The sequence below is a fragment of the Cupressus sempervirens genome, chromosome 4, assembly GCF_028749045.1.
Source record: "Cupressus sempervirens isolate cs-2001-9-10 chromosome 4, ASM2874904v1, whole genome shotgun sequence".
In the NCBI taxonomy this organism is placed as follows: Eukaryota; Viridiplantae; Streptophyta; class Pinopsida; order Cupressales; family Cupressaceae; genus Cupressus; species Cupressus sempervirens.
This window is the reverse complement of record NC_143121.1, coordinates 479,533,221-479,559,782: the sequence shown is the minus strand read 5'-3', so window position 1 is coordinate 479,559,782 and position 26,562 is coordinate 479,533,221. Positions and strand designations below refer to the sequence as shown.

General features: G+C 37.0%; 1 protein-coding gene across 5 annotated transcripts in view; it reads left to right on the top strand.

The window, feature by feature from the left end:
- ATH9 (ABC2 homolog 9) overlaps positions 1-26,562 on the top strand; it is a 229,610-nt gene that overhangs the window by 101,492 nt on the left and 101,556 nt on the right. For all 5 annotated transcript variants that reach the window (XR_016363885.1, XR_016363886.1, XM_089825591.1 and 2 more), the window contains 2 exons: positions 22,758-22,849; positions 22,980-23,159. Coding sequence is in view for 3 of the 5 variants with exons in the window: in XM_089825591.1 (XP_089681717.1) it covers positions 22,758-22,849; positions 22,980-23,159 (272 nt within the window). In the remaining 2 variants the exon portion in view is untranslated. The remainder of the gene's footprint in view (positions 1-22,757; positions 22,850-22,979; positions 23,160-26,562) is intronic.

The following is a 26,562-nucleotide window of genomic DNA, read 5'->3' as shown; positions in this document are numbered from 1 at the left end:
GTACAAGGAGGGAATGATTAATAATTATGCATGATAAGAAAGCACTAATGAGAATGTGTGATTAGTATTAAGTATTATGAAAGGACATAGCTGTCCATCATGAAAAATGTAAATAAGAGAATAAGAGAGACATTCATAACAAGGGAAGGGGTATTAAAAATATTGAATTACTATTATGATTGACAACCATTAGCAAGGAAATATATTTAGATAAGGAAGATGTTCGAATAGCATGAATCAAACTCTGACAAAAGACAAGAAGAGTATTTATGATATTCTTGTAAAGAAAGATTGTGTATAACAATAATCAGGCTTGTGTAGAGAAAGAATTCAAGTAATTGTCTCAAAACTTAACGCAATCATAATGGGGACATTACACCTAGTGTTAAAACTTGAGCCCAAAAATCCATGAAGATAACCAGCAATAAAAGAGACGAAACTGAAACAAAGAACACCAGAAATATCCTGGGAAACCCCTTCAAGAATAAAGGGAAAAATCCAGCCACACAACAGAAAATATATCTTTATTGATTAAAAAATGTTCAAGTGTACAATATCCTTTGCTTGATGCAAATATATAACAGTAGGAGAGACTGATCACATTATAACTGAAAGGTCGCTTGAGATTCCCAGAACTCCTATAATTAATAATAACTCTTCGAATATTCATGCCTCAATTCGTGAGAATGGCACATGCCATTTACATTTAATATTATAAATTAAACTTAAGTGTCCTTTTCAGCTGAAGATGATAATAATGGTAATAACGTCCAAATTTTCTCCCTCTTAGCAAGGGAGAGATCTTTAGTTGAACAGTCACACAAAGTTGCAACCAAAAAATGTCAATGATAAATTCTGATCATACGAATTCAAAACATAATTCATGGAGTTACTCAACATGAAAACCTATAACAATTACTCATATTCATGGAATCACTCAACATGAAAAGATTTGTAAGACTCATAGCTAAGCCATTAATCATGGACTCTTTCAACGTGAACTGTCATGGAATCTCTCAACATGACATCCAACTCTCATCACGGATTTTCTCAACGTGATGACATCATGGACTCTCTCAACATGATGTTCACTATTGTATAGTGAAAGAGTTATTATAGCTGATCTTACAATCTCATTTATTCACACAAGAATAAAATAGGGAATAATAGACTAAGACTTGTTTCCTTTTAAGTCTCAAATTTTATAAATACTACAAGCATTACAAGCATATATGAGAATGAAGGGGATTTCATAAGCACTCCCTCTTAATTATGATGAAGCCTCCCCTGAAGCTCAAAATCTCCTTCTAAAGGAACATTCTCATTCAAATTGTGTAATCTTAGGTGCACAATCTCATTGCGTCCTGCAACCAATAGATTAAGATAAATCAATCATAGACACCAACATACATTAATTCCAAAATATGCATTAGTTTCCATGACAACAAACAATTAAATAAAGCTTATCTCAAGATTATCTTTTCAAGATTTTGATCTTCATAAAATGACAAGATACTATGTCATTGCTCAATATTTCAACTTTGCATGTTGGGCATGAACCTGCACCCTAAATATCAACATGCTCTTTCTCAACTGAACCAACAAGGTCTATTTTCCTTGCAGTTTTGTAATTTGAATATTGGTTGTAGTGTTCCAACTATGCATCGTACTTAACCTAAAATTATCCTATAATCGAATGCCAAAAAATAAAAAAAAACATATATTCCTTTGAAAGAACATAAAGTAAAACACTAGGTTACTTAGATTCTTCTCCACAAAAACTTGCCACTCAAATTGGTCATTCAGTCAGAAAGCCAAGGATTCCAAAACTTGAAAATGATATGTGATAAATAAAAAAACTTCACTTTCCATGCGGTGGTTCAAGAGCACCCAAGCAACTGCATGGACAGGTCTGTGATCCAGAAATCTGATCTTAATCTCTCACCTTTTTTGAATGATGTGAGCAGCGATATGGACCAAAACACACCAATGACATGGAGTAACGAGAGAAGTGCCATGAATTTTTTTTTCTCAGTATAAGAAGCAATAACATCCTCCAAAATGAAAGCAGAACAATTTGAGTTAGCCAACAAAATACCGTTTAAGAAGAAGAAATACCGAGACCCGCATTATAAAAGCTCCATAACATCGACAAAAATGTACGAAAAAGGTTAAAAGTGTACACATGCCCATGATACAACAAATCAGATTACTACCTGACACCCAAAAAAAAAACTTATTAACATTTTCCTAATCCACATGATATCTCTTCTTTTTTCTGAATGGAGAACAGGGTACAATCTTACCAATAGAACAGCAAAAGGTTCGTGTTGTGCTTGAGGTCGAGAATCTGTTGTGGGAGGGATGTTCCTATCACTTGTGAAATATTGGACATTTATAACAAGGGAGAGCGATAATCATCTTCATCACTGCTACCCCTGAATTCTACCCTAAACTAAAATTATTGTTTTTGTATGTTTGGAATCGCCACGCCTAAACCCTCCTTCAATGAAATCATGAATAATAAAGAGAGGAACATTTCTTCATCGATGAATAAGGAAGATGAATGATGTGTCATTACACATGATATCACTGGACGCATGAACGTTGCCAAGACATTAAAAGAAATATTAAAAGCAAACATGGGTGTTACATCTATCTGCATGACATATGGAGTCTCAAAACCAACGAAAAGATAGAGACAACACGTCAAAGAAAAAAATAAAAAATAAAAAATGATGGAAGTACTATCATAAATAGAGACGTTGGTTACAAACAATATCAAAACTGCCTTTCTCAAAGACAACGAAAGTCTCATGCTCCTCCATTTGACTTATAGAGACGATGTTGATCCAAAGCTGACAGTACAAGCCACGATATCTACCAATGGTTATAAGCATTGTTATAAGGATGCAGAGATGCTCCAAAAATACATATTATCACATGCATAATAAATATCAAACTTCCAACCGTAGAATCACTCAATTGAGATAAGATAAAACTAGGACATCACTCCACAAGATTACAAGGAGGATACACTGATAAGAATGTAAACTTTATCATGAGCTTGATGAAGCTTACAAAATAAGACATGCAAACAAAAACTTGCAGTTTGCTTGATCTTGTTAAAAATATATGTTGCAGGTTTCTTGCAGGTTTCTTGAAGCAAAACTAAGAATAATCAATGATAACAAATAGATGCCAAAACAAACATCATTTGATAGACAAAAAATGATGCAAAAGTAGGCAAACGGACTCAACATTTTTTTCTTATTGCTGATATCAACCTGGCTCTGATACCATGTTAAAATTTGAGCCCAAAAAATCCATGAAGATAACCAGCAATAAAAGAGACAAAACTGAAACAAAGAACACTAGAAATATTCTAGGAAAACCTTCAAGAATAAAGGGAAAAACCCAGCCACACAACAAAAAATATATCTTTATTGATAAAAAAATGTTCAAGTGTACAATATCCTTTGCTTGATGCAAATATCTAACAACAGAAGACTCTTCACATTATAATTGAAAGGTCTCTTGAGATTCCCATAACTGCTATAATTAATAATAACTCTTTGAATATTCATGCCTCAATGCATGAGAATGACACATGTCATTTACATTTAATATTACAAATTAAACTTAAGTGTCCTTTTCAGCTGAAGATGATAATAATGGTAATAATGTCCAGATTTTGAGACATAAAGATCTCTATTGCAGCTACAAACTTAAACACCTAGCACATTGAAATCTCTTCACTATTCATCCAACAACATCACAACGTCATACTAAGAACAATCCTTATAGCAACATCACTTTTTCCTCTTAATCGTCACCATTCATTTAAATTCCATCCTTGGCACTCATTTATCACATTCCTTCCACATAGCTTAATGCCATAATATGTTTTCCTTGACCACATCAATTTGTAATAGGGTGTACATGAGATTTCCTCAAGAACAGTCAAAATGTGTTTGACCAATTCTAGACTTCTTCTGAAATTTTCTCCTCCTATTCATTTCGATCATCATCTGCCACCTCAACATATCCTCATCCACTATGACATGTCCCAATACCATCTGATCTCACCATACTGCTCATATTGATCACCGATCATCGATCCGAGATCGGTAGCTCAAGAATATGAGTTGTTCATTCTGTAACTTCACTTGCTTCTAAGATCCTCAGTCACCTGTCATCATCTTGGGTTGTGATTCTAACCATAATTCCTTCTGATCATATACATGTTGTACCTATGATCGCACCCTTGATTCTTACTGCACACCTATTACCGCCACAATAGCTTTATGCTCTAAGTCTTCTTGTCTACTGGTCACTGGACTTGGCTGTTTTCCCTTCTGTCAGTTAGGTTTATTGCTTACCGATCATTCACACATCTTATGATCCCTCCACTCAATTGCTATGATTGGGTTGCCATCAATGACTACCAAATATATCAGTGCAACAGTGCAACTGACCCACTAATCTGATCACTGCTCATCATCACAATGCCAACATTTTAATCTTGGGTCAGCATTTTCTATGCATGGATTTAATCATTAATGTTGCAATCAAATTGCATATGATAAAGTTAGGAATAAGATATCATAATATATATTAAATATTTCACTACTTTAGTATTAAAATATTATTACAAGGTATAAACTATTTATCTATCTATCTATCTATCTATCTATCTATCTATATATAGAGCAATTTATATTCATTTACTTATTTTTATATTTTAGTGTTTTTAGTTATTGATTATTTTATTATTAATTACTATTTAATATATTCATTTGTTAATATATGACATATAAATGCCTTATATTGTTATGTAATATTACTATATCTATTGATTTATTAAAATGTGATATTGTTTAATATCATTTAATATGTTTTATTCTTTCATTATAATATATTATAAATAATTTATTTTTTTGCTATGTTATTGGATTCACACCTTGCAGCCTCAAACTGGGTTTGGCTGTGTCTGCGTCTGCGTGTTGGGTGTGCCAGGGTGCTTAAGGGCAGGATTTTTTATATAAGACAAAACATCCAAGTGACATTATTTTCCTTTCTTATACTTTTAGTTATTATTTATATAAATATTGTCAGGATGTTTGAGAGTGGTTTCAGATTCATAAGAGTTGTAATGGAGATAACAGATATTGAGAGATTCTTAAAAGCTACAAGCTCAACCAAATTTCAGGAATAAGCACGCCTCCATCAATGTTACATCATATAAGCCTTTTTTGACTTTACAAGATAAACCTGATATTGGAACAAGGCTTTTCATTACAAATCTCTTGACTCCACATCTGTAATAACCCCCCTAATAATGAAATTTAAACATAATAACCAGAATATAAATCTATAAACAGTTTGAAATCAGAAGAAACAATATTTATGACAAATTGATTGATTAAGAGACTGATAATTATAAGATAATTATGTATTAATAGTACCTGATATTGTTTAAATAAATTTGCAATATTATTAAATATATACGAAAATACACATTATATATTTAAGATCAATATTTAAAGAATTATATGAACCTAAACATTTATAATATATATTCATATTAAATACATTAATAACAAATTGAATTATAATACAAACTTGATTAATTAGTCACTAAAGGCTGTGACTGCTGAATCTATAGAATCAACAATATATAAGAAAGGAGAAAATATATTGATTGGCTATCAGGGAAGGGAAAACGAATATCAGAACACAAATAGGGAGAGGACGATACAGAATGGAAGGGAAGCAGAAAAAGATGGATTACTCCCTCTGCTTGATACAGCAACACTAGAAGCTCAGTAAAAAACAAAGCTGAAGAAGATAGTTAATGATGGAGTGATACATGATTTGACCTCAAGGAAATAATATGCACTATCCCCTCATACATGACACAACAGTCACAGTCGATGCCACAGTCAAATATAAGTTGCGGGTAAGAAAAGAGATTTCACAGGAAGGAGATCATCAACATGGGCTGAAGAAGGGGGATAGCAAATAGAGACTCAGTCATAAAAACAACACCTCTACTCGTGCCTGGTAGAACGACCAAGTCAACCTGTACAATCAAGCGAATATGATTTTATAGTGTACAGGCATCAAGTGTATTCAGAGAATCTACGTGGAAGGACCAAACCAGTATAATCTACTTACACCGATGACTAAGGAGTGCAGTTAAACTCAGAAGCTAATTAATATCAATGAAAAATAAATAGTGGGTCATCACCGATTAATTCACAACTCCATTTGTATACAAACCCATTTAGGATTGTGTTCCTTGAAACAACTACTTCCTCCGCTATGAGTCAATGACATACAATTTGATAGTAAGAGACAAGTTGTATACATTTACTAAGCCCAAGCATAATTGCTGTAAACAATAGTGGGAAATATATTTCACTGATCAGGAGAGCCAACAATCTTGGATATATACGTATACCCATGCCGTAATTCACATATAGTGGATAAATAAGTGGAACAGCATATTCTGGTAAATTGTTATATACAGGTAGATCTATGCCACAGCATACAAATTCTTTAAGAATCAAAAGAAAAATCAGAATCTGCATATGCAGTCCAGCATACAGAGGTACCGGTTGACATTTTGAAAAAGGAAGAGCAATATCCACTCAAAAGATAGCAGGCCCGATCAGATAAGTTAAACAGCCCCTCATTCCAAAGTTACAGAGAGAAAGAGATGGTCTATCTGCAAACAAAATAATAGAAATAAGAGCCACCCATCTTCAGCTACATATGCACGGAAGATACAGACTTATAGAAGTAGAGAAGACAAATGATAAATAATTCAGAACACAATAGTCACACCAACAGAGATATAGGACACCAATAGCAATAAAGAGGGAGTAGAGAAAAACAGAGGATATGGGTAGGACATCCATAAAAATTCAGTGCTAAGACAAAAGTAAAACAACAGGTGATTGGTCTGAGGCAGTAATAAATTAAGCAGCAGTATAAGAGGCCCCAGTTTATAGCATTAGTGATCTCTAAGGAAATATTTTGTCTTGTATAACTTGTGCAACAAAGAATATATATATATATATATCAATGAAGGGAATACGAAGTCATTGATGATTATCACAGAGATATAGTACAATCTTACAAAAACTCTTGATATATGGAGGCAGTAAATAGAGCGATATTGCTAAGGAGGGATACCAAGTCAAAGGACTAGAGATATATTTTAATTGATTATATTTTAGCAACAAATGAGAATTTTTAAAAAGAGGATAGTATCGATGCAAGTTTGAGATGAGAACTATATAGTTCTCATAGAAACCAAGTAAGATCTTGGTAGAGGGCATTCATTGTGACTGTCGAGTTTTTCCTTAAGAGAACTCAGAGACTGGAGGGCATTCTTGATTGAATGTTGAGATTCCAAATGGGAATCCAGAGAGAGAGATTTGTAGAGGATCTCTTAGGGACTATATATATATACTGTAGTGGTCAGTCATATGCATATGTTAGAGATAAGAGACTTGGTTAGAGGTGGGATCTCTACCAAGTAGTGTTAATAAGAGCATACTTAGAGATCCCAAGAGGCCTTGTATGATGATCACCTAATCGAGAAGTAATTCTCATATGAGGGTTAGATGATTTGAGAAGAGTATATTCCGTAGGACTAGGAAGGGTTAGTGGGGTAGTATTAAGAAAAGGATTTAATTAGTTCAACATTTCTATCACATTTTTGGATTTTAATATATATTTCCTATGTTTTAGTAATGATTTGTTGTAGATTCTGACACTCACTCCTTAAACTAGATGAGGGGACATCAAAGCCTTGACTAGCTTGGCCGAACTCACTCATATCGCTAATTGACTTGACTATGCTCAAACTTGTCTCTCAGACTCAGAGACTTGAAAATTACCATTGAGGCAAGACTACTTGGGACAACTACTCACTTGAACTTAGAAATGTGCTACTCTTAGGGGTATTGAGCATTCAAATTTCTATTTAGTAATTTGATATTTGAAACTTAATGTTAATTATTCAATTTTAAATTATTTAGTATTTGACATTTGCAATGGTAAGTACCATACTATAAAATGATCTAGTTTTACAATTGTACATATTTCTCTTACACACAAAGACACACACATACACACATTCACACCCACACACACACGCACCCACACAAACACCCATGCGTGCATCCACGTGTGCACACCCACACGTACGCATGCACGCACACACACAGATGCACACAGACATAGAGACACAAACACAAAGAGAGATACAAATGCACGCACACACATGCAGCCACACACGCACACACATCCACACACACACACGCACAAACGAACACGCATGCACGCACGCACGCGTGCACACACCCACCCACATGCAAACACACACACTCACCTAGAGAGAGAGAGAGAGAGAGAGAGAGAGAGAGCACATACCCATATGCATCCAATCCCCTAAAAACAATAAAAACAATTACACAACAATGTACCCGGTTTGCATACCCTTGTTCCCTAACCCAAACCAACAACTTAGATTTTTTTCCATTAAGTTTATTTATTATTTTATATTAAACCGTATTCTAGAAAGGAGAGATTACAAGGTTGGATGGATTTTTTGGTTAAGGATAAATGGTAGATATAATTTGATCATAGGAGATGGATTTTGAGTTATATCCACACTCATGAATCCTATGTATTCAAATGATATTTCAGATTGTTTAATGTTGCACTAGTTCCTTCACAACATTGGTGTTGACCTCAATCATGGAGTGGTTTGATTTTGTTGACTTTAGTGCAGTTAGTTGTGGGACATCCCTTGGGCACAACTCAATTATTCTCCACTTCCAGTTGGGCAACTTGAGTTACTGTGGTCACTTCATAGCATTATTATGCATGCTATAAGATGATGATGGGCTAATTGTAATGAGTTTGGATTGTTGGGATACTTGGATTTGGAGGTTCACGACCAGTGTCATGATTTTAGTACTTGACCATAGAGGTAATTCCTAGTTAGTTGATGTCAAGGTTTGTTATGTTAACTTCTATTCTTGTCCCTCGACAATTTCGATCAAATTGTTGTCTAGGATTTCATTAGAGGAGATATTGAGATTCTTACTTTTCTTTGAATCTAATATTCTTTCAATTGCCTAGGATCGTGATTGGTAGGGAGTTTGTTAATGTGGTCTTTTGAGAGTTGTCTTGGTGGGATATATTATCTAGCATTAATTTCAGCTCTCTTAGAGTTTTCAAACCAATTTGAGTTGTTCAAGTTTACAACAATGGCTCAGAATGGGTTAATAATAAATATGATTTCCTGTTTTCCTATGTTGGGTGTTTTTCACTTCTAAGGAAGATCATTTGGAGTTGGAGAGTTGTTCGGTGTTGATAGCATTTTGAGATATTACCACCTCTTCGTATTTGATAGTTGTAATAGCGCGGTGATTTGGGATCTTAGCAGTGGTATGTTTGGTACATTATTTCAGTGGGATTTTGATGAGTGGCATCACAATTCTGAGTATGCTAATGTTTACATTAGATTAGTGTAACGAATTGGTGGAGCAACATTCCTGAGGTTGGTATGGGATCCAGGCATTTGGTTACACCATGCAAGTGCAGATTGCTCAAGGGAAAGCAATCTCCAAGAAAAGAGGATTGTAATGTCCCCTTTTTAGGACGTTAGAAGTCAATTAAATAATTAAGATTGAGTTGTCAAATTATATCAAATTTAATGACAGCTTAATCTAACTATCTAATAAAGTAATAAAAAGACTTTAATGGAGCTTAGTGAAAATTAATAGTCATTTTACTTTGAAGGGGGTTAATAAAGAGACATAGAGAAGGAATTCCAAGAGACGGTCGGGGGGAAAACAAAGAGTCACAAAGATGTGCTACTAAATAACATTGACAAACTCATTCTCAACATGCTTGGTTTATTTTTTTTCTTTTGGGGATTTTGGGAGCTTCTAGCTTTCAGTTCTAAAACTCAAAACCTTTAGGATTTCTTAATGGATTTTACGGAAACCCAATTCATTTCTTTGGTGGCTTTGTGACAGAGTTCATAGTTTGACAAATTTGTAAAGATTCCATCTTAAGACAACATGCAATAATAGAGGTATTTTATATCTGTTTGGAAAATAAGGTTTTCGATGACATTTTCAATATAATCAATTAGATTAATGGGAAACAGTTTGCATGCAAGTTGTTTAATTTATTGTAGAAGATTTGGTAAAATCTGGAGCAATATTCCTTGGGGGATATCTCATTTTTTTGTCTGCTTCATTTGAATTCTCAATTCGTCTCTAATGTTACGATATGGTTCTACAATTTATATGATGACTCTCATATATAAATTATTGATGTTTTCTATATTCTTAAACTTTTGACTGTTTATTTATATTTTTACCTCTTAGAAAAAGGATTTACATCCTTTGTGTCTCGAAAATGCATCTTGCCCATCCTCATCTGGCAAGATCCATGGAACATAGGCATGAATGATGGGAAAGAAAATGGGTGACAAAAAACCATTTATTCACTTAGGGAAACAATAATATCTGTTGACAAGTTGTAAATTTTATTGAAGTGACAAGTTAGACTAGCAAGCAGTATCTAGAACAGCACAAGAAAGATGTTGCTGTTGTAAGTAGTGCAGGCCGGAATAGAAAATAAATCTGTCCCTCAAAGTGATCATTAAAGATTTCCAACATTAGCTATTTGAATTTTGCAGCATGTAGCTTTTGTTGTATATCCTCTTGAACAAACTCTTCATACTATAGCTCTCTTTCATAAATTGGGTCCTCTTTATAGGTTGCTTCAGCACATTCTATTGTAAGTTCATTGAAGTTCTTTGTCTTTTAAGTACATAGTCCTCATTAATCACAACTCATATCTTTTTAACACCTATACATGTTGAAACTATTGAGGCTTGCAATGCTTTAAAAGAAACATTATCATTTGGAAGTTCTTGTAGTTGTTGAAGGAAGATCTCAATCTCGGATATTTGACATTTCAAATCTAGAATTGGTGTTGGCTATGATTCTCATGTAGGTGACACTTCTACAATTTCATCATTTGCCTGAACAATTTCATGAGTTGAATCTTGGTCTATCAAACCCTCGAGGTTTGACTCTTCTTCAAGTAATGGATTATCATTCAAGTGAACATGCCGATTAAAAAAGTCATTTTTTAACAGCATACTTTGCAAATTTTTTCCCAGAAAATGAGTGAGTGTTCGGAGAACTAGTCTTCTTTAGTCTTATCATGGTAATTTACTTCAATGAACAGATCAAACAGAGGAAGAAAATAGTATTATCTTTAATTGCATGATTATTTATTTTGATACAAGAGGGAGAGCAGGAACACCATCCACTAATATTTTTGTTCTGTTTTTATACTCTGAGAAAGCATAATATATTGGTGTGAAACTGCTTGTATTTGATAGCATTTCTTCCTTCTCGATCAAGAAATCTGCTTCCCTACTAGGAACTCTCATAGCTTTATTGATAATTTCTGAATGTTTGACAATTGCCTCTTAATTGATCTCCATAGAAACTATTGAGGATTAGGATAAGTGAAACTTACAGTGTATATTCTTTCGGTCTTTCATTCAAGACCCACTCTCAATATATTTCAGGAAACTGTCAAGGTCTAGTAAAAGTTGTCTGCATATACTTCTGATTTGATGTGTGCCTCTAGAGCTGTGTTATCTTGAAGAAAAATAAATTTTTTGTTTATTGTACTGGGTAAAGAAATCAATGCATACAGACAATGGATCAGAATAGCAGAACTTCTTATATTATTCGCATACGCCAAAGATATTACATTATGCTTATGATATGATTATTCTGATGATTACAATGATCCCGAAGAGGGTATATATACATCTCGAGGAACCTTCTCGAAGGTGTCCATTGGCTACATACAACATGTCGGCTACAGAATAAGAACCTTTCCGATACCGACGAGAACCTTCCTGTTACAACCTTCCCGATACTGACGAGAACCTTCCCGATACCGATGACATAGGTCCTAACACGAACCTTACCGATATTGACGACATACATCCTGACACGAACCTTCCTGATACCGACGACATACACCCTGACACGAACCTTCCCAATACTGATGACATACATCCTAACACGAACCTTCCCAATACTGACGAAATCCATCCTAACACACACCCTGTTGGCTATACAATGTTTATCGATGACATCATCCCCCCCAAAAAGAAAAGTCGTCTTTGGACGACAACACAACAAAACTCAAAAACTAACTACATTTATTCATAAAACAACATAGACTTAGACATCATGAACGAGAAGGTTGTGTCTCAGACTATGAAGACCGGCTGCATCGAAGCTGATACACTTGATTTGTCTGGACCTTCAAATCAGCTCTGATCTGAGACTTCTCCTTCACAACTTCTTTCAGCATCAATGCAAACTCCTGACACTCAACTTCTTTCTGATCATGAGCCCTCTTCACCGAGTCCTTCTCTTGAAGAGCTTCTACCAAGTGCTGCTCTGCTGCTACCTAATTGCTATTTTGCCTGCTGCCTCCCTCGTGCACTTTCCTTGAGTTGCACTAACAAGGCTGTCCGCTCTGCTTCCCATGCAATCTGTTGGGTGGCAAGTCGGTCGGCCATCTCCTCCCAAGCCTTCTCCACTGTCTCTCGAGCTTCCTGCCTAGCCTCTGCCCGTCTTCTCTCTGTGAGCACCAACTCTGCCAGGGACTTGTTGTGCTCTGCGATGACCACAAGGCATGAACGAACATCCTTATCCTTCTCTTCCGCTAGCTGTAGAGGGTCTGCCACCTATACCCCTCCATCTACTTTCTCCGTTGTTGTTGCTGTTGCACTTTGATCCTCCACCCCCGGTACACAAATACTACATGTCTACAGCAGGTCTAGGTCTCATCAACTAGTCACACTTCCCACGACTGATAACCGCACCGATTGGGGGTCTAGGGTGCATCGCCCCCAGTGGGGTCGAGGGGCAGTGCCCCTCGCCACCAAGACCAAATTAGTACTCCGAAACCCACACAAAATTGTATGGAACACACTATTTCTGTCATTTTTCTTCGATTCCACACTCTTTCTGGCAATTGCCTATGTCTACCCTTCCCTTTGGCATCATGCATTACTCATTCCGAACTATTTCAATCTGTTGTCTTTTTTTTTTTCTTCCTCTTTTGACTGCTTCCTTCTGCCCTTCTCTTCTGATTGCTTCGAACATACGGTGCCCAAAAAATTGCAATTCCCGTACTGCTGGTATATATTTTAAACCCTTTTGAAAGCTCTCCATAATCTGTACGGTATCAACTAGAAGACTTAACAATCTGAAAATGCCGTACAGTGTTTTGACTCAAACTTGCAAATCCTCTAGATCCGTATGGAAGCTGTACGCCAGCAAAACATGAAAGTAAATAAGAAAACCTTCTTCTAAAATCCGTACACCAAGCCAAATCTGGACGCCAAGCTAGGTCTTGAAATCTGTACGGCAACTTGCTCTTGAATTTCGTACGCCAAAAGCATGGAAGTGATCCTCTGTACAGTGTCAGAGAAATGTCTCCAAAATTCGTACGTCCAGATCAATTACAGAATTTGTATGAAAGAACTTAATATGAAATCCATATGACAACTTGCTCCTGAATTCCGTACGCCAAATCTAAAAAGCAAATCCCTATGTCTAGCAAGTTGAACAAATCCTTCAATCCGTATGACAACAGTAACCCATTAAACTTTCAATTGAAATCCGTACGAATTCAATGAGCAAATTAAACTTCCAACGCTTCAGCTTATACCCAAAATCGGTACCTTCTTAGAGCTTAATAAGAATTTTGTACGGTTTACAAGTAGGAAGATAGAAGTCCGTACAATAACAATTTGGAACTTAGTTTTAAATCCATACGCTGCACTATATCCTTCCTCGAAATCTGCCATATAGTGCTTGCAAGTAAAATCTGCCAAAAAGTCGTATGGTGAATGAGGCTTTTAAAAACTGTACGGTGACATTTTTTTCACTCCGTTTTTTTTTGATTGACTCTGTCCTTACTTATCTTACATATGTACAATATTTACATATATATCGTATTTACAGTTGTTCTTTTCTCAATTGTTTGTCCACGAAGGTGCGTTATTTCTTTCATGGTAGACATTCAACTTCGACCACTTCCTTTTCATCTAGCATCCATAGTTTTATTGCTCTGTTATCACCCACTTTCTGAATCTGGTAAGGCTCAACCCATTTCACTTGAAACTTTCTTGGTTTGATCTCGTTTCGTCTGTCATACATCAACACCAACTGTCTTGGTTGGAACTTGTTCAATTTCAAGTGTCTATCATGCCATGCTTTGCGCCTATTCTGTGTCACCTCTATGGCCCCTTGTGTTTGTAATCGTCGCTCATCAAGTTTATTTAAGGTACACGATCTCTCCATCCGGTTTTCCATATCGCCCAATTTGTTCCCGAAGCTCGGTACCATGGACTCCGTCAACTGTCCCTTCTTGTTGTCAATAACACCTCCACTTCGTACTGCTGCAACTTTTATTAAACCCTTCCTCTTTGTTTCGTGTGCAGACCGTATGATGTGTCTTCCATACTGCCGGCACCTTTCTGTTATATCTGTGGTTCGATGTAACATTTTCTTTTTGCACAGTCATACGATGGGATCTTTTCTTTTTCTGGGTTCGTACTGTATGTTCTTCCCCTCAGCTGCAGCTGTAACCATGTTTCCTTCTTCTGCTTCTCTGTATTCCTTCGAACATTCATTTTCCTCTTCTTTCTCACCTTCGTCCACCCTTAACATATTACAACTCGGAAAGAGTTCGTAGTCCTCTATCTGCCAGTGGTAAAGACCGTTGACAGAATCTAGATTGTCGTCCGTTGAACCTCCTTCCGATTGCAGGACTCATGATTTGGTTCCATACGTTGCCTCCCTTCATCCTCTTCTTTAGAGTCTGATGACAGAGCTTCTTCCCCTACCATTTGCGTTTGTAGATCAATAATGAATTTCCTCCCTTTGCTTTCCAGTGATAATGTATTTTTCTTCCAGTCATGCTTGGCCTTCGCTTGCACAAGCCATCCATGGCCTAGAATAGCATTGTATCCTCTCCTCTTCAGCGGGATGACGACGGAGTTGAGCAGGAATAGCTATGTTCCAATTGTCACTGGTTGTGCCCTGAGGACTCCCAACGGTTTGATCCTGTGCTGGTCCGCCGTTAATAATTGGAACATAGGTGGCTACAACGTTGGCTGTCCCAACCTTTTCCAGGCGTCCTCTAGTAACACATTGACAGTGGATCCTCTGTCCATAATCGTATTCGTTAGAACAGTCTCGAGAATTCCCATTTCGACGACTGCCGGATGTCGTCTGGATGAAAGGGCTAACAGCATTGGGTCTTCTGTACTTGCGCCTCCTTTTTTCCTTCCTTGTTCTACTGGTAACTTAGCAATTGGAGCTATGTTCGTGAGTGCCATATGAAGTTGAGGCATAGTAAGCAACAAATCATTTATTTTGATAGGTACCTTAGTTTGTAATATTTGCTGTACAATGTTCTGTTCTGCGCAGTTCCATGTAGAGGTACCAGTAGTGTCCTTCAGGTGTGCTTTCTTTGCCTGCGTTGCTTTCTGGATCTCTACCCGCGCTTCCTCCAGTCTCTTCTTTTCTTTTGTCGGGTCGTGGTACACTTTCGCTTGCTTCCATGTAATGGCCAAAACCTCCTCTTCGTCTGTCTTGACGGTGATCAAATTAACTGCTGACTTCGGGCACTTAGCATCTTCATGATCGTCAGGTCCGCACCATCTGCATAACAATTTCGGCGTGTTTGCCATTGTACAGTCTTCGGCGATGTGGCCCCACAAAATGCATGCACGGCATTGAACTATCGGTCGGCCATTTGCATCGTATTGAATTCGACTCCTGCTGCCATTATTGTTGTTGCCATTGTTGTTTCGACCTCGCTGATTATTTCTGTATCCTCCCGGCGTGGCACCCTCCGTATTGGTGTTCCTACTTCCTCCTGATGCGGAAGCCTCCTGTGTGAGGAACACTTGCTGTGGTGTTCTTGTTTTCAGATTGAAAGGGCATTCCTTTGTCGAATGTCCCATGATTTGGCAAATCTCGCAAAATTGGTCTTTCGGGCAAGATCCCTTCATATGGCCTTCTTTTTTGCATTCGGTGCATCACAACTCATTTCCCTTGGTCTCCTTCTGCATGTTCTTGAATTCTTTCATCATTCGAATCATATCCTTCTAGAGGACGCGAACCTTCTTGCTGCTTTTTTCGTCATCGCTGCTCTCCTCTTCTGAAGATGTGTCATCATCTAAATCAGATGAACTACTCTTCTTCTTCTTCGTCTTCTGCTCACTTTCTAGGTTCATTTCCCAGTTGTACGCTTTAGTGTATGACGATGGCAACACGATCTTCATCTTCTTTTGCAACTTCGAGTGTAGGCCTTTAATGAACCATCTTTTCTGTAACCTATCAGCCGGCTTATTCTCCATTTTATTGATCAAGTCCTTCAACTTCCTGGCGTAGACTCAGATTGTTTCATTTTTCCCCTTGTTTTGTGTTGTATATCTCCACTACAATTTCATTGTGATCGCGCAATAGTTGAAATTCCATAATAAACTCCTTTTTGATGTTGTCCCAACTGTTTAACTTCTGAGGATTTGTATCGGCGAACCAATCAATTGCAACACCTCGTAGGGTGGCCGGAAAGTGCCTGACCCATTCGTTTGTATCCGTTATGCCATTCGCCCTCCAAATTGTTTCCCATGTTTTACAATGTCGGATCGGATCGGCTGCTCCATCACCATCAAATTTAGGCAACTTTTCCTTGGGTCCTGTCGATACCAACACTTTGTATCCCGACACCAACGGTTTGCACTCCGGCACCAAGGCTTTGTTTCTCGACACCAACGCTTTGTATCCTGGCAGCTGTGCTTTTTGGTGAAGAAGGATGTCCATTAAGCGAATCTGTCTGTTCTAGAAGTGTATTGCGGATGAAGAGTTCACTCCACGCTCTTGCTCCCTCGACACTTCGAGCCGTACCAGTCGATTCTCTTCCGTCTGGATTCTCTTCCCTCGGCGAATACAAATTCAAAAACTCCTCCCTTGCTTCTTCCACCAACTCCACCCGCTGTCGAGTCTCCTCCAACAAGTCCTCCGCGCTTCTTTATCTGTCGGCAATCTTCTGAAACCTCTTTCTGCGTTCGGCTTGCTGTGCCAAGATTAAATTTTCTTGCGCAATACTTATTCCATCTTTTCCTTTTACCTTATTTCAATCTTTGTTAAGTTGATTTGGCATTAATCTCCATTCCTCCCTCCTTCCAGGTTCATCGGGCAATGGTGCCAAATGTTTACCGTACTTGGTAAAGAAATCAATGCATACAGACAATGGATCAGAATAGTAGAACTTCTTATATTATTTGTATACGCCAAAGATATTACATTATGCTTATGATATGATTATTCTGATGATTACAATGATCCCGAGAGGGTATATATACATCTTGAGGAACCTTCTCGAAGGTGTCCGTCGGCTACATACAACATGTCGGCTACAGAATAAGAACCTTCTCGATACCGATGAGAACCTTCTTGATACCGACAAGAACCTTCCCGATACTGACGACATACATCCTAACACGAACCTTCCCGATACCGATGACATACATCCTGACACGAACCTTCCCGATACCAATGACATATATTGTGATACGAACCTTCCCGATATCGACGACATACATCCCGACACACACCTTGTCACATCAGGAAGAGAAATATAACCTTTAGTGCCCAAGTTTTTCTTTTATCCCTAGTTGAGATGTGAATCGGAGATTGAAGTTTGGTATTATTATTACCCATCAATTCCATTGGGGTTGAAGCTTCCTTATAAAGAAAAATATCTTGGCCATCTGGTTATGGAGTTAGGTGTTGAGAAAAATTACCAGATTATTTAATGAGGCTTTTTGCTTCTTTATTAGAGACCTCCTTTGGTTTTTGTACAAGATTTTGAGCAACTGTTTGAATGATGAAAATAAGCATCTTGATTCATCATCTTCTCTCCTTATACTCGCTAAAAAGAATTGGAATGCAACTTGATTTTTTAGGTTCTTGTGTGACTCACTTTCCTTAGAGAACATGTGGTATACATGAATAACACTAATCTCTTCTTCCAACAACAATCCTTCCTTAGCCTCAAAGTATTAAAGTAAGAAAAATATTTTTTCTTGTTGGTATTGTTGTTGCCTTTGTTGCTTTTGATTATGTGAAAATATGGTAGTATAAATTTAAGAGTATGCGAATGATTATTTGCCTTCTCAGAATCAAGTTTTAATCAGTTATACTATCGCTTGGTAGCTATCAGGCTCATTTGATAGATGTTGCGGACCACCTGAAGATCCTTGATTAGCTTTTGAGGCTGTTAGTATCTATTTGAACCTTTGCATTTTTGAACAATTTCTTTCATCACGTTTATTTTTTCCTTGAAATGTGGAGTATGTGTGACATGAAGAAGATGCTTTTGCTCCTAGCTTTGCTGAAGTAGTATGTAGACGAGGATGAGTGTTGGTTCAATTGCTGAAATAACTGTTCTTTTTTAAGGTAGTCAATACTACTAAAGTAGTTGAGCATTGAAGGGTAGTCATTTCTTAATAGTTGTCACATTGTTTGCCACTCTTTGCAATAATGAATAAAAGGTCAGCTGATCTTGGTATTAGTGGCTTGAGTGAATCTTTCAGATTTTTACCTCCAATTTGATTGATTTTTCTTGAGCATCCTTCAATTCAATAGCATGACATATCTTGAGAAAGAATGCAACATTTGGTGATAAGAGCATATACGAAGCAACCCAAAATAATCTTAGGAGATGGTTTTAGAGTGTTAGTGATTTGGATGACTTCATGGTTGAATCCCATAACAAACTCTCTCATGGATTCACAATTGTCTTTCTTGGCACTCAGAACTTTAGTAAACAAAATTTGACTATCTTCACCTGGCTCAAAGTGGTCAAGAAACTTTTCATGCGTAATGATCCCATTGGCGATGGAACTAATCTGCAGCTACACTTGGCAAGGATTTACAAAACAATTGAATTGCGACATACTGATGATCAACACCCAGAATTGCACTTTCTGTTGTAAGTATTGATTGTGTTTGGTTGGATATTGGCCAACATCATTGAAAAGGTCTGGGAAACCGTTTTGTGATCCACAAAGAATTTCACAATGTTCTACTAAAGCTAACAGACATATGTTCTCCCCAAGGAAAGGGAGGAGGCAATGGATCATTGTTAGTTTTGCTATCCTAATCCACCATGGTTCTAAAAGCTTCTTCTTAAGCTGAAAATATCAATATAAGCTAGTACAAAAAGCAGAGAAGCATATTTGTCTCCTAAAGGTGAGCAATTTAGATATTTAAATTCAAATTCCCTATGACTGCTTTATTTTGAACTTCTTTTAAAGTCCTTTGTGCTAGACTTGAATGATGAGATTAATAAGATGGTAGACTTATGTTGCTTTCCAACAAAGTTGCTAAGAATTGTTCACTTGTGTGCAAAGTGAACTTATTACACCATTTTCTCTACAATTACTAAACTCTAAATCAATAAATTTTGAAATATATTTTTTGTTAGTATTGGCTAAAATTATATATCTCGAAATATCTTATTCAGAAAGTGTTACTAAGCATAGACTTACTGGAATGTACTTATTTTCTTGAAATTGATGATGGGTAAAATAGTGAGGCATAGATACTTATAACTAAAATATTTTTTTCTCAGTTGGCTTTGGATGATGTTTCTGAAGTTCTCCTGTTCTGTCCATAGTAGATCCTTTGAAGCATTTTGAATTTCTTACAACCAATCCTGGTGCTTTGAATCTTCCCTCTCCTTACTTTGTTGATTCTCTAGCGATTCCTAACTACAGTTATGAAGACCATCACCAAAGTGATGGATTTGTCATAATTTACATTCTAGCAGACTGGAAGAATATCAATGGTTGTATATTTGATGGTGCAAAACCCAAACCCCAGACATCCTTAAAGACTGAAAAAATGCTACTTTATAATGATATTTTCCTCAGTATCGTTTCTGATCTCACTTGCAGCACTTTTGAAGAAATGATTCCAAGGATATGGATGAATATAAGATCTGGAATACTACAAATCTCGGAACTGCAAAAGACCTGAATTTCGGAAGATGAAACAGTGCACTAGGAAGACATTTGGCTAGACTTCTGTTTGTTGAAAGCCCTGTCCACATGAGAAAGATTACTGCTGATCTTTTGTTGCTGGATGAATGAAATGATTGTCTGTTTCAAACAAACATATCATTGCATATTCTTGGCTCTGATAATTTCACTTCTGTGCTTAGATCAAGACTGTTTGCATCTTTTAGAACTGTAAACTGTCCTCTCTGTATGGTGGAACCATAGGATGCAATGTTTTTTTCAAATTATTTAAATCTGCTACTCAGTAAGGCACGTGACATATTACATGTGTTCTTATTTCTTATGTTAAAACGTATTTCGTCTTCATGATAGTAAATGCCTTTATGGATACTTCTAGACTCAAATTTCTGTGTCTACATGCTGTGGTGTGCACAAGTTTACCATTCTTGCAATATTTTTTTACCAAAACTTTTGTGCTTTTATGGACCATGACAGATTTTAGGTTTATAATTTCATGTCTTCATTATCGTTGGCATGTGTCTAGAAACATGTATCCAAAGTTGCAAAAATCTCAAAACTTTGTTTCCCAACTTGTGAGGTATGTGCCCTCTAACTGCCCTTTGATTTTGTGTTTCCAAATATAGATGTTTGTGTGTTAAAATGCACATGTGCATGTTCTGTAAAATTCGAAGTTACACCCTTTATTCTGTGTTTTGTGCCTATGGAAAGCCTTGCACACTTTCTCATTTTAGAAAATTTGTTTCAGTTTGAAAGGGAACATGGGGATGAAGGTACTAATAGATTATTAACGTGAAAGTTGAACCCTGCCCCCTCTAGCATAAATGGCAAGTGAATTGATATTGAAAAATTGCAATTCTGTATGGATGGTGCGAGCCAAGGCATCTGTTTGCTTGATTTTATTTCATGAAATTTGCTCCACAGTTAAAGGACATATGCCTGACCGTTGTTTTGCATCATTTGTGAAATTTCAAGACTATCCTGCTGACACATGATACACATGCGGCTATGTGATTGCAGGTTTTGAATGAATTTCTGCTTGCCCCTCCAATGTCATGCACCTCTGTGCTAATGCCTGCAAGATTTTGACTTGAAAACAAAAGTATGTTCTTCATAATTGTGAGCGCTTAACTATTATCTGTGAGCACTCAGCTATCATCATGCAGATTCCACGAATTAAAAATCCATATTTCCACCTTGGATGATGAGCCGTGATGATAAAAGTTTGCTGCTGCTTCATTGTGTGAACTCTGTTTCTTTGCCTTAGCAGCTGTGTTTGAGAGCTCAATTTGTTGAGCATGCAGAGAGACAGACAAGAGACAACAAAGGCATGACACTTGACTTGAGGAGAAGACAAAGTTTAAGGTTGAATTGTACCTGATACAAAATTTCTTTTGTATGAAAAAATGCATATGGGTACAATAGAAGACAAAAATTATAGGGCTCCTGTATGCTCTTCTTGTCAATTCAATTTCAATCCCATTAATGCTCTCCAGCCTTTAGAGTGTCACTCCATGGTATCCCTAGGAGGATGGATCCAATTGCTCTTTAAAGGAATTGAATAGCTGAGCAAAATCAGTTTATTAAGGAAATTCATATGCTTGGGAGTCAAAATTACACTTGAGAATTCTCATCTTGGTTACTCATTCTGGCTGCATTATATTAACCCTCTCCTCCACTTTTTAAACATGTTCAAGGTGCACATACAAGGGCAGTTGGGCAACATATCTGCTTAATTTAACTAGGACTTGGGGGATATTACAATGCATCTTGCATTCACATGTTGCATGGGTAACATTTTCCTCATCGTAGGGCAGATAGCTCAGCCCATCCGGAAAGGATGCGCTTGATGTAGTCATTTGAATTAAGTTGGCCCATCCTCTGGTCTCCTCTCAAGCCAAGGGGCAGTGCACATCAGAGCTTTCAATTGCTTGGAGTATTTGTCTCAGATCCTGGGAATATTTTTTGTTTTGAAACTTAAATAGAAATCTGCAATGCACATAGAGTCAATGTGAAGGTGACAATGGGTGTACACAGAAATGGCTCTGTAATCTAGAGGGCCATAGAGGAGAAATATTAAAGCACTGTTGTGTTTCTGCCTGAATATCTCAAACACCATTGCTATGTCCAGTGGTCATTTTAGAACTTAGAGTGTTCAGTGCTATTGCAGAGTGGCTATTTATTGCCTTAAGAAACCATTAAGGGGGAGTCCAAGGAAATGCTAGTGAGAGCCTTGGAATGAGAAAAAGAGGTAAGTCAGCAGAAGGAAACGGCTTAATTAAATAAAAGGGGCATTTACTCTTGCAAGGAACTGTCATAACTATGCAACTCTGTTTCGGTGCTCTTTTATATGTATAATCTTATAGATTAACTATTTATTGACTTAGCTTGTACTGTACGTCTAAATGTTCAAACTTATGAAACCTGACACCTGTAATTGCTGGCTAAATAATTTAATTTTTGCAGTGTGAGATTTAGTACCATGTTTTCATTCTACAGAGATAATTAGGATGAATTTGTGGCTGTGTGATCAACGCCATTTTTATTCACCATGCAGGTAAGAGAAAGCCACAATTGATATTGCTTGACCATGGTTTATATAGGGTACTTGATCGCTCAATGCGGGAGCACTATGCTAAACTTTGGAAGGTCTTTATTTCTATTTCTGAACTCTAATTATCTTGACAAGTGAGATTGACTATAATTGCTCTATGGTATCTAAAATTTGAAATCTTATCCTTTTTCTTTGTTTGAATTATGCTTGTATGTTTCCTTGCAGGCCCTTGTGTTTGCAGATGTCAATGGGATAAAGTACCATAGTGTGAAATTAGGTGCTGGAGAGGATCTCTATATTCTTTTTGCTGGCATTCTAACAATGAGGCCATGGAACAAGGTGATTGATCCAGCAATAAACCATTTACGCTTGAATGGGACAAATGAGGATCGGTCAGAACTTCAGGTAATGGTTTCTGTTTGCTTGTGTTGATATGGTCTTTACCTTGTTAACAATATGCACATTTAGTTTTGGTGATTGTTGAACAACAGTGATAAGTTTACACATAATTGGCTGTACTTCAGGTTAAAATTGAACATTTGTATGAGACAGACAGTTAATGATATCAGAACACATTTATTCTTGTTGGATTGCATGGGATATGAGCACATAAAGCAGCAAAATTCTGACATAATTTGATTTTTACCTGTGTGTTCCTAAACTCCATGGATAAATCTTTCACAAAAAAATAGGATCATTGGTGCAGGAGGGCCTTGAACCAAGAGGCAAACCAGAAGACTCATAGTATGCCATGAGTATAAATTGTGTAAATAGGTGTGATAGATGTCATAAGGTCGTATGGACCAATTTGCATTGTAACAAGGTCCAATTGTGAGACCATTAACATGTTTGGCATACATAAGCCAACATGGTCAAATCTGGTCGACGGGTCCATATTTGTGTAAGGAGGGTGGATTTAGGTCCTTAGGATTGTTTTTGATCAGTATGAATCTCAATTGATCAAGGTTTGAAAGCAATTTGAGGGCAAATACATAAATTGTTGCAAGATTGTCAAGCTGGTAAAAAAAATGTTGTTTGACAACATTTTGCAACTTTTCAAATCTTGCTTAACAACTACACCCAACAGTCATGTTGTTTTGAATTTTGGTTGGGGGAGTTTGTTTAGGCTTATTTAAGGCCCTTTTGGTCGAACCCACATACGTTGTTGATGTTTTTGGAGTAGAAGCAATAAGATTCTCAGGTTTTCCTGCAAAATTCGCCATTTTCTTGCTTTGTGCATGGTTGTACAGATTGGTGGAAGGTCAAATTTGATATGAATGTGTAGATATATCAAGTAGCTTTCTATTGCATTTGGTTCGAGTGGCATTGGTGGAGTTTGAAGCATTTTAGAAGCAAACTGGTGACATCAGGTCTGAAACCCTCACAAGCCTAGGGTTTGATAAAAAATGCCCTTTATCTTGACTTTTCACCGTGGGGATTTCATGACCATTGGTGAAAAGTAAGTAGGGGCAATGTATTTTAAGAACCCAAAAGCCCTTTGCAGGAAAGGTGCAGGAGCAAGGAGAACTTTCATGCCCTAGTCGGGCATCTTCATGTGACTGACTTGTGTTAGACTGCAAAGGAGTGTACTGAAGGCTTCAAGGGGTGGGTCAATGCATTCTGATAGTGGAATTGAAGTTGTTAGGGTTGGATTGACATGTTACAACCTTTAGCAGATTGGGAACAATCCATTTCTAAGCACTTACTTTATAAACTGTCCTAATTAGCCCTAGTAGGCCTGTTCACCCCAATAGCATTTATGTAATATATCTAACATGATATATGCTTTGAAACCCTTGATGGTAATGCAAGAATTTTAAACAAATAATTTAATGCAATGACTTTCAGATTTTTCCCGCAAAACTCCACTAAACAACAAGATAAAGCTGTCCCAAAATATTATTGCATTAAATCTCCAGTAGAAAGGACATATATCACATTGAAGCTCTTAAATAAAATAAGCTAGAAATCTGTAATGTCCCCATTTGCTGCCAGCATCAGAATTTCAGGAATTAACCTAATATTGGATCCTCATAGGCTAATAAGGATGGTTTTTCAGAATTGATTCGTCTCCAACATTCAGGGATTTATGGATTTGGCCTTCGTTCATTATCTTTTGGTCTCCATTGCCATACTTACCATGTATAGTAAGTCAAGAGTAATAGAGATCGACCCTTTCTAGTTTTAGAAAGTGTATTTGGTCACATAGGGAATAATGAGGAGAGATTCCTATTTCAGACGGCGTGGCAAAAACACAAAGTATTTCAAGAGATATTAAAGTTCAAGTGACTTAAGTGATTTATTTAAATAATTTAATGTTATTATAAAGTTATAAAGTCACTTTATGACAAAATGACTTAGGTGACTAAAAGACGAAATAGTCTTTTATCTCACATTGCTAAGTTGTTCGTACCTCTCCTCATTTTGAAGTTATAAAGGAAGCCATTTGCATTGGGATTGTTATAACGAATGAATAAATGTTATTACACTATCCTAATTGGTTGCTTAAATGTGACCATGTCTTCTTGAGGACAAAACCCCTTAAGAGGTTTAAGGAACTAGATGTAGCCCCAGTATTCCTTGCGAAAACTTCATCAGGTTCAGAAATCAGTGGACAGTATAGGGCAATGTCATCAACATCAGATTACTTGTGCTTGCCGTGGATCATATGGGCTGAGTGGTTGTTCTTTACCAAGGTGGAATCATAGAATCAAGCATCACGTGAGTAAGTTGAAGGAAGATTACAGGTAACAAACGTGACTCCACATTTCTCTCCTTACCATACATTCGGCAGTGTAGAAAAGTGAAGACTCAGGTTACAGGAAGAAGTTATTAATATTGCTGCGACAGTCATCAAGGAAATATTGTTTTAAGAGGTGGAATACAGGTCTCTCTTGAAGTCGAGGAATCAGTCTAACTGGAGCAGTCTGTTATAGCAGCGTTAAGAAATCTGAATCCTCCACCAAAGAGTTTGAAAGAGGTCTGTGTGTTGGTTGTTCATCTTTATGCAAGGAGTTGTACCTATTGGATTTAAGGGAGGTGACGTAGGAGAGCAGGGATACCACGGGTTGAAACCATAACACTAAGGCATACTCCAGTAACCGATATGAACAGCAGGATAATTGGGCGTGAGCAGTTTCAGGACGGAGTCCAGTGGAGAACAAGAAATATAGGAGCAGTCTCAATTATTAGCAGCGACAGTACCCAGGTTTCATTACGACCCTTGTTTGTGATTGCAATATCTGGTGATTGTGATTTAAAACATAATAAATATGTATGAAGTTATTCAGAAATTATTTCTCAACAATCCAAGTTAGAAAAACGTTGTTCAGAATCTTGTGTACTTGAAGGGGGATATAAATGCAATACTGTTATTGTCTGAGTTTGTCACATTGTATACAAATTTTTGTAGTCCTATTGCTATATATATTTTGGAGTCGGATTATTAACAGCAGCATCAGAGTTCAATGCCAAGGTTTTGTGGGAACTGTTTGACGAAATACCTTAAGTCCAGACTTGAACTTTTGATCAGTACTAGCAGAGATCATTACAAAATCCAATTGTAGATACAAAAGCTACAACAAGATTGGATGATAGAAAACTAAACCTCAAATACAATGTAAAACACTTACTCGATGTCTCCAATTGACAATGGGGTTGCATCCATTGTCTTCCAACATGAGGGTTTCCATCCATAGGCTGGATGAAAGCTAAAGCTTTCCAAACAACTCTATAAGAGAGACTGAAATATGAATCATAAATCAAGCATGTTCAAATGAAACCATCTCTCCTTTTATTGTCCAATGCC